The 9,914-nt window shown below is 41.1% G+C and overlaps 1 protein-coding gene across 3 annotated transcripts; it reads right to left on the reverse strand.

The window, feature by feature from the left end:
* Nucleotides 1-537: 537 nt before the first annotated feature.
* On the reverse strand, nucleotides 538-6,402 carry LOC134870345 (potassium voltage-gated channel subfamily A member 3). 3 transcript variants are annotated; one of them, XM_063892497.1, is made up of 4 exons: nucleotides 3,402-6,402; nucleotides 2,952-3,075; nucleotides 1,629-1,699; nucleotides 538-1,481 (listed from the first exon to the last, which is right to left on the reverse strand). In XM_063892497.1, exon 1 carries the CDS (start codon nucleotides 6,222-6,224, stop codon nucleotides 4,626-4,628), a length of 1,599 nt encoding a protein of 532 aa, XP_063748567.1. In that variant the 5' UTR covers nucleotides 6,225-6,402; the 3' UTR covers nucleotides 538-1,481; nucleotides 1,629-1,699; nucleotides 2,952-3,075; nucleotides 3,402-4,625. The 3 variants fall into 3 exon arrangements, with proteins under 3 accessions (XP_063748567.1, XP_063748558.1, XP_063748552.1); XM_063892488.1 differs by having other exon boundaries at nucleotides 2,896-3,075; XM_063892482.1 differs by lacking the exon at nucleotides 2,952-3,075.
* Between the last annotated feature and the right edge of the window lie 3,512 nt (nucleotides 6,403-9,914).

A 9,914-nucleotide genomic window follows, 5' to 3' on the forward strand; every position in this document is an offset into this window, starting at 1 on the left:
TACATTTTGTCCAAGAGAACAGTGGCTAGTACTTTTTCTATCATACTTCTATTTCAGTTGTGTTTACAAATAGAATTGTCTGTTTGGCACAATCACAGCTGTTTAGTACAACCCCGACGAGTCAGCTGCACAATGGCAACACACTAAACCCTGTTCACTACTTAAAGAGCATGATGACAATAAACAATTGTTTTTTCTGTCTGTCAACATATTTATGGATGCTAATTACCCTATTAATCTATGAAATTGGAGCAGCATTGAGTGATTATAGCAATTTACATATTATAATCATGCAGAGAATCACATTGTACTTTATATTGTAAGTACTGCTTTTACTTGACCTAGTGTCCTATTGGAAACTAACTCTACAGAAACATCAATACAGAGAGGGCAATGTTGGTTCAAAGTCTCTAATCCTGACATTTTCAAAACCGCACACATAATAAGGTTAATAAAGATATTTTCTGAGATATAAATCTGTTCCATCACTAATCAAGTAAAAAAGAACCTTGCAAATAAGGACACTACTACTGATAATCTCTTTATATGGGTCATGTTTAAGACAGCACACCATAGTACAGAACAAATACTGGCGTACACAACCTTCCCCTGGTGATATTCTGCCCCATCCCAAGACATCAGTCTAATCTGGGATAAAACAGAGCCATACACAGGCACATGTATATGTGTGTGTGTGTGTGTGTTGTGTGTGTATATATATATATATATATATATATATATATATATATATATATATGCCTCTGTATTGTTCTCCATGTGTATATGACAGGGGAAAAGCTGCAACCAGGCACACATACATAGGAGTTTGTATCAGTTAGCAATACAGAGTACACAGAGCTAACAAAAGGCATATGGCTAACAGTCTTTGATTTGTATCACAGTTTCATATCAGCAAATTATGGTCCGCCTCAGTTTTTGCCACTTTTGACTTGAAGCAAAATCTGTTTTTAAGTTATTGTCCATAATGAATATCATTACCTTAAGACAAGAATACAATGGGTAGAAATCTGCGTTAAATACCAGGAATTTTTGCAATATTGCGGGCTTTTTCTTAAACCCGTCCTTTGGAATTTTATTTGGAAAGCAGTATAGAAAAAGGCCAGAGTCCATAGAACAGTTCCAGCTGAATTCTCCTGCCTGAATCCATTTTGACTCCATGATCGATCAGCTCACAGTGTGTCAAATCCAGAAGAAAAGCAGTCAGAAAACTGCAGCTACAAAACTGTATGTGGAATACATATACATATATACGTCTGGTTTTTTTTTTGTCATTAAAGCAATTGCATTTTGGATTGAGTGGTGTTCCATTGGAAGGGGAGAACTGGTAGGCACCCAGTCTGGGTTTAAGGACACCAGTCAGGAGGAGGGTAGGGGAAGAAATATTGATCCAGTGGGAGTTCTGTCTCAACTCTTTACTTCGGCCAATCTGGCTCATCAGGAAGACCAGATTCATTGCGCCCCTATAGAGAAAGAAGGGTCACTGAAGGTTAATGGGTAATCTATGCAGCTCTAAAACAGAGAAAACCTTTCCAAGTCATTATCAGTGAATGTTAGTTAAAGTTCAATAATGTCATATTTACTTTTCTTATCAAATCAAGTCTGTTTACCTAAATGAGAGGCAGTATAATTGGGGTCGTCAGGGTTCCAGGTCTGTGCAGAAAAATGGAACTACTTTCACCTGAGAGATAAAGAGAGAGAGGAAGAAGAGGAGGATGGGTAGGAGAGAAAGCTAAATTGTTAGAGCCACACAGCGTTACCAGACCCATCACATAGTTTGGTGATCTTATTAACATTGCAAGGATGCTGCTCTGTCTCCTTACCCATCATACACAACTCAAAGTGTTAATACTGTCAGATCATAAGGAGAGGAGACAGTGGGCTAGCAAATTTTATGTGAGCGAGACAATTTTAACAAGGGCAACATTTCTCTATAAGTGCCCCCACTGATAGCATTACAGTCTTAGAGTTAATCAGACATGCATCCTCACACTGCAATTTACCCTGTACAAGAGCATCAACCAAATGCCTACATTGCAGTAAAGATAAAAAAAATAGGAGCAGATGTTAAGATATGTAATTAGAGTTCTGGACATAAACAAATGTGAAACCCTATTGAGCCGCAATGCTGCACATCATCAGAGCCTGACAGAATAAGAATTGAAAAGAGGAAAGCTACCATTCTTTTTTCATACGCGTTTTTCTCTATAATTCATCCTCGCCAGGCTCATAAGATTATCTTCCAGACTGACCAATTGAAATCGATTATAAACAAGCAGCTACTGTCTCTTCCAAAATATAGTTTGCTTACAATCAATATACCAGTGTGTGTCCGCTCTGGAGATTTTATTTGACTTGAAAAATCAGAAGGCAATTTAACTGATGACCAACACAGAGGTTTTCAATGAAAATGTATGAAGTCAAGGTCAGAGGTCAAAACAGAAAGCAAAAATCTATAAAGCGGTCATTCTTTCTGTGGGACCTCCCACTTTGCCTTTAGGGCAAGCCAACTAATGAGAGTGCCCTAATTATCACTCAGCCATGAGTGTTGAAGTATAATAGTTATACTACCACACATGCTCACAAGAACACATTCAAGTTCACACACAGTCACACTCACTCAATGCTCCATAGATTCCCCTAGACAGTGAACATAAATTTGCAGGGCAGCAGGGCAGCAGTTTCAAAAGTAAGAATTGGGTACAGGAAGAGGCAGGGTAGAGACTTTACTAGTAATAAAAACTGAAAACACTTTATAAGCATGACTGATTTGCTGTTAGCAGATAAAATATAGAATGTATTAAATGCATTAAACAATACTGTTGTCAAATGGCAGCTCTCTTTTTTCTCATGTGAGATATCTCATGGTTATGTCACCTCTGAATCTTTTTGACATCATTGGCAAATATTGTCAGAGACATCAGGTGAGCCACCTGTTCTTTAAGGAGATGGTAGCCACCAGGGGGCAGCACTGAGACAAGTTGGGTGGGCATGCTGTTGGTGCCCTTATTCAGTCATTTGAAGGTTAAAGACAACCTGGGCACACTGCAATGGCACCTGAAAAATTACACCAAATATGAAAACCCACAAATTAAGGATGATGGATGCTTAAACATTTACATAACTGCAATGTGTGCTGCATTTCCATATTGTAAAGCATAATTAAGAGCTAGGACAAAAAACAACCCACCTCTTGCTTTTATTTTGCTGTGATATTAACTGCAGAGATACTGGAATGAAATGTCATTAAGGTAAGAGTTTTTAGATTGAACTGACCTAATTGTTTTGACGTTCCTATTAAACTCACACAGTCAAACAACTGGTTTTATGATTAAATGTAGAGTTCATAAAGAGACAGGGGCCTGACAGTGTTCAGAACTTACCATGTTTATCAGTGGGAGAAGAGCAGCCTCTGCTGAGCGCCTGCAGTACTGCACTCTGCACGGCCAGACACAACGTGCTCCCAGTTCATTCATAATTCCTCACGCGCTGCCTCCCCTTCCACATCTTCCGGTTTAGCACTTCTCCAAGTGGTGCGTGGTTCATTTCGGGACGCATTTCATAGTGGCAAATCCAACTTGTTTTGTGTGTCAATGTTGGAGCCACTGAGTGAGCGTGGTGACTGGCCATAGTGACTCCGTATGTTTTGGGCTTGTATTTCACGCACGCAAATCGTGATGTCTTATTCGAGACTCAAGACAAGCTTTTCTGATAACAATCTTCGATATAGCTTCCAAGCCATCTGGAAGGTTTCTGTGGAAACAAGGGTGCCATGGCAACGGTGACTGGGGTTACCGAGAAACGGACGTCTCCATGGCGACTGCATCACAGCAGGCATAGCTATATTTGAGGCATCCAAAGAGAAGCACGCTCCATCTTTGATTGCTATATGTGTGCACTGTGTTTATCCGCTCTCACGTGTGTCCTGCAACGATAATGACTGACAGTAGGCGGCCCCCTGTGTTTATAGCCCACCGTGACAGTTTATGAAAGGATTAGGGGATTTCATTTAAAGACAGTAACATTTGGACTAGACTTTAACGCACAATTAAGTCATCTCACAGAACGGTCTAATTTAGATAATATATGCAAAACTGTGACATTGCATGTGTTAAAACACTCAAACATATTTAAATGATTCAGAATATTATACATAGGCTATGACTGACGAATCACGACTCATAACACATGTTAATACAATGTGAGTACCATACGTGTACTCACCTTTCACAGTTATAAAGCTTCTACTACCTGTTGTGATAATGTATTGGCTATTTCACAACGCACAATAGGTCAATTCCCTAACTTACAGAAGAATAGTAGACCTAATATTTGAGCTAATTATAAATGAGCTCTTTATCTCCAAGCGCGAAAGTAAAACTGAATTATGAATCCTCATCACCGAAATGAAAAGGACATTTTTTTTTTTTTTAATGGAGCACAAAGCCACGTCTCTGAACAGACAGGATTTTTCTTTCCCTCCCTCATTATTCCTTTGTTTATTCATCTGATATACCACTGCTTCCGCACGCCGTAGCATAGCGACAGAAACAGCTGTGTGTTTACACACTACCCCTTCCTGCGTTCAGAACTATGACACTAATTGGCTACACGTCGGTGAAAATCTTTTTGTTTATATAATTCACACAATTCTGCGAGTTGTTTGGCGTGGTGGTGAGGAAGTTGGGCTGCTGTTTGAACGCGCTGTTGATCCCGTGCTCCTCTATCACCATATACTCGCTCTTGCTGAGTGAGGAAGAGGAGCGAGACTTCCTCAGCTCCTCTGTGTCCGCGAGAGGCTGGCAGCTGCCCACGTGCAGGTACTGTGCCTGCTCTTCCCCGTCCGTCTCCCTGTGATAAAAGTAGTTGAAATTAGAGACGATGACAGGCACGGGCAGAGCAATGGTCAACACACCAGCGATGGCACAGAGAGACCCCACAATCTTTCCCCCGATTGTCACGGGGTGCATGTCCCCGTAGCCCACGGTAGTCATGGTGACAACAGCCCACCAAAATGCGTCTGGGATGCTGCTGAATCCCGAATCTGGGTCGTCTGCTTCAGCAAAATAGACAGCACTTGAGAAGAGGATGACACCGATGAACAAAAAGAAGATGAGGAGACCCAGCTCACGCATACTGGCCTTCAGAGTCTGTCCTAAAATCTGGAGCCCTTTGGAGTGACGCGAGAGTTTGAAGATGCGAAATACCCGAACAAGCCTAATTACGCGCAGAATGGCTAATGACATGGCCTGCTGTCCGTTTCCTTGTCTCTCTGCCAGCTCTGTGCCCAGAGTGATGAAATAGGGAATGATAGCCACAATGTCAATAATATTCATGATGTTTTTGGAGAACGTGGCTTTACTAGGGCACGCAAAAAAGCGCACCAACAGCTCGAATGAGAACCAAATAATACACAACGTCTCTACAACAAAGAAAGGGTCAGAGAATGGGCTGGTGAAATACGGGAGTGTGCCATTAATCACAGGTGCAATGGTGATTGGATCCCTGTTGTCGTCCCTGAACTCTGGCAGTGTCTCTAAGCAGAAGATGACAATAGAGATGAGAATAACCAGGACAGACACTATTGCTATGCCCCGCGCGGGTCCCGAACTCTCTGGGTATTCAAAAAGCAGCCACACCTGTCTTTGAAATTCATTCTCTGGCAACGGTCGCTCCTCCTCTTTTATAAAGCCCTCATCCTCCCTGAACTTCTCCATAGCCTCCTCACCCAGCTCATAGAAGCGGATCTCCTCAGAGAAAATGTCAATGGGCACGTTAACGGGTCTTCTGATGCGCCCGCCAGACTGATAGTAATAAAGAATAGCGTCAAAGCTGGGTCGATTTCGATCAAAAAAGTACTCGTTTCTGAGAGGATCAAAGTACCTCATCCTCTTCTTGGGGTCCCCCAGCAGGGTCTCTGGAAACTGGGAGAGAGTCTTGAGCTGGGTCTCGAAGCGTAACCCCGAGATGTTGATGACCACCCTCTCGCAGCATTCGTGATCCGGTTCATATCGGTCCAGAGAGTGGTGGCCCGGGAGAGCTGCCGACTCTTCTAGCATGTTGTCACACGCGACCACCGTCATCACGTCGGTCTCTGTCTCGGTGTATCCGTGGTTCACCAGATTATCGCCCTGGGTTTTGGCAACGCTCGGCGGGGGTGATTGCAGGAGGCTGAGGTGGTCGTCCATGCGCGGTTGAAGAGGCATTCAGGGGCGGCCGCCTCGCCCCCTCCGCAATCCCCGGTCAGCCACAGCCGCCACCACAGCCTCTTCTTCTCCACCGTCTCTCTCACTCTCCCCCTGCGCTTTCACTCTCTACTGTTGCTGTTCCCGCCCACGAGGAAAGATCTGGGTTTATAAACAGGCCATCCACCCGCCCACGGCGCGCCAGCGCTGGGTACCATATCCCGTCCTCCACCAATCGCAGGACGCACCGAAATACTGAAGAAGCAACAGACGGGCGTCATTCAACACTATCATTTGGGCGTGCCCGCCTCCCCCTGCCCCTCACTGTCTTGTAGACACAGGCTCAAGCACACAAACACACACACACACACACACTCACTAAGCCAGTGAAAAGACTCTCCTGCTTTAAACAAGGTCATTGCCCACAGATGGGCAGGACGTTTTCAAATAGGCTACTCAAACATCAGAGCCTAATTTTCCAGAACAGCACAAACATCACTTATCCCCCTTTGTTACAATTTCTGCTCATCCAAGACACAATTTTGGATGTTCCATAGTGCAATTAGGTTCATTGGGAAATTGAATATTGTAGGTACTTAGTTCTGCTGTAGCCAGTTAGTTTCTTAATCACGCACAATGACCTTTGTCTAATGTCTTGAAGTCCTCATCCCATTTTAAGGGGCAATTGTAAGCGTTAGTGAATAGGAGCAAGCAAGGAGGGCAGGGATGAAAAGAGATTTCTATTTAAAAAATATTCTATATTACACACAAAATCAAGTCTTATCTAAAGAAATACATGAAGGATGGACATGGCATCATAGCAGATATACAATCCATATGCACTCTACTCACATGTAATATTTAAAGGCTAATATTGTGAATTTCAAAAGGGCAATTATAGTACACAGAATCGCAGTTCCTGTGACAGATGTGATGGGCAGAGAGTAATCCGTGCCTCTCCAATCTGAAACCTGACTGAGGTTTACTCTCCCGGATTATCAGATGAACTGTGCTATTTATCCTTTACAACTATTGTTTTTGATGTCATGATGTTCGGCCCAGAAAAAGTGTCAACTGTTCCCATATTCAACCATAAAACATACAAAAACATTAGGATGAAAATAACTAACAACATAACAAATTGGGATGATTATTCAAAAGCATATGTTGTATTATTCTTTTTTTTCTCTCTCTAAATCTTCTGCATGTGTGGCTGGCAACATTTTTATTTTAGTTGCAGAGACTCTCTGACTTAGCTTTGGGTTGTTGCCGTCCGAGGCGCTGGAATAAAATAAAAAACAATGGAGGTTCCCGGGGGCATAGAGTTTTTCTTGTTATAAACACTATTTCTCACCTGAAGGTTGAAGTAAGTTGCTAATGCACTAGAGCATCTACACTAAAGCTTGATGAAAAAGACAAGAGGTCAGAGAAGTCTGGTACAGTCAACAGCTGCCAAATGTAAACTGTAGCTTCCATCTGATCATTAAGCTAATTCATTTATTGCATATAATTAATTGTGGTTCCATTTTTGTTTTAATATAAACCAATGTGATTTTGTTTTTCACATATTGGAGTAAATTGTGCTCAGAAACAAAAGCTGCTGAATTGGCTCCACTTCAAAAACAACATTCAACTGAATTGGTAACCTATTTTATGTGCTCTAATGGCCTGGGGTTAACCAAGCCAGCTGGGTACCTTTGTTTCAAGTCATTTATTAGGGCTTTACAATGGTACTGATGTTTCAGGTTACAAAATCTGTTCAAGGTAATTCTTTCTTCTGATTGGCTCTCGGCGATAGACTAACACTCTTTCCACAAATGTTCAAATAACAGTTTGATTTCTTTTATGTGATAATTATTTCTGTGTATACGTAGCCTGTCCTTTATTCGCAGATGTGACTTGTGAATTTGGTCACCTGTGGACAGTCTGTGAAAAGGATTTCTCTCAATACCTATAAAGTTTATACACAATATATTCTCACGAAGTTAGAGGATATGAAGATAATCCCTTAAGGTTAGGAGATGGTGCTTTCATAAATTTAAATTATAACTTGTCCTGGGATAGTATAAATGTATTCAGTAGAAGGTTAACATGAACATTACTTCCAATGCGTTCCAATGTGTGTGTGTTTGTGTGTGTGTGCGTTTGTATATGCGTGTGTGTGTAGGTGGATTGGTGGGTAGTTGGTGGTTGATATGTGACTTAAAATAAGAGAGTAAGAGTTGATGGGTTACTAACCTGAATAAGGTCAACAAAGAAACATTAAGATTGTCATTATACCTTTGAAAAGATCTTTTTTTGTTAAAACGTATATTTTACAATCATTCTTTAGACACACGTGCATGCTAACATAACATAGTATCAACAAGTAGAGGAACACAATATTGAAGCGAAGAGAGGAAAGGAACTGTCCGCTAATTGTGAGTGATTACTATTTGCTGTTCAAGAACATCTGCTTTCTCCTGATTAAATTAAATGAGCATCCAACGACTGGACTAATCTGAGAAGTCTCCCATCAACATGGGCAATGCGCTGCAATACCCAATCTGACAGCAAATCCCCCGTCATACACACAAACCTGGACTTCACTTGTAAAAAGATTCAATTTAAAAACACTTAGTCCTCGCAAACACTCCCTAAATAACCACAGTTTTTACCTTACAGTGTATACTAATCTTGGCAAGAGTGTCTTTTTCATTAAACCCCCAAGGGTCACTATAAGTGCTTCAAATCAAAAACACACAAACAGAAACATTTTTTAAATGTTGTTCCAATGAGAAAATCACAATGAGAGAAGGATGGAGCCGACTGTGTGAGTGGACCCCAGGAAGAATAGCCAATGCTCATGCTAGTGCTAATGGGGATCCTAATAAAAAAGAAAGAAACAGAATATAATCTGACAAATGTAACAGTAATAGAGCTTTATTATAATCTATGATAAAATAACTGTGACAGGGGACAGTTTGCTGCATAATGAATACTTTTACTTTTTATATTTTCAGTAGATATTCATAAATACATTTGTTTATACTTTTACACTTCTTAAGATTAAGAATGCATGAAGGTTCAGTGGAATATTTTTTTAATTGTGGTATTGTAGCTTAATAAGAGAAAATTAATACTTCTTCCACCACTGTAAACGGTTGAATACTTTTCTGTAGTGTCAACAGTGATTCCTTTTCCAACAATGCATCGATACTGAACTGATGTTTGCTCAACCCAGTACTGGAAGCAGAATTCTACAGTCAAATCAAAATAAAAAATATATAATTGAATAGGGAAAATACAGGAGGAAGGCTTGGATAAGTTAAAAAAAGGTCTCTGTAACCGATCCCTGCCCTGAGTCCTAGTGTTTAATTTGGACAATTCTAAACCAACTGTGTACTGTATACATAATGACAATGATTGTTAAACACTGTGACTCTGAAACATTCAGTGCAGAGCCTGTTTTGACTATTGAGGCCACTTTGAGCTATCTTGTATTAAAAAGGGCCAGTTGTTCCACAGGGAAATAGCTTAGGAACAGCCAAAGGGCCTTTTAATGTGGTTTCAGGTTAAATATAGGCCCAACCCGACTCCCTTATTAACCCAGGAAATTAGGCTACCTTGTACATTGCACTTGAATGCCTCACAATGGAATGTGGCTGGTTGAAAGGCACTGACACAGGCCCAAGAAGAATGTGAGCGGGAAGTGGGCCATTTGTGGAAAGA

The sequence above is a fragment of the Eleginops maclovinus genome, chromosome 1 (assembly GCF_036324505.1).
Source record: "Eleginops maclovinus isolate JMC-PN-2008 ecotype Puerto Natales chromosome 1, JC_Emac_rtc_rv5, whole genome shotgun sequence".
NCBI lineage: Eukaryota > Metazoa > Chordata > Actinopteri > Perciformes > Eleginopidae > Eleginops > Eleginops maclovinus.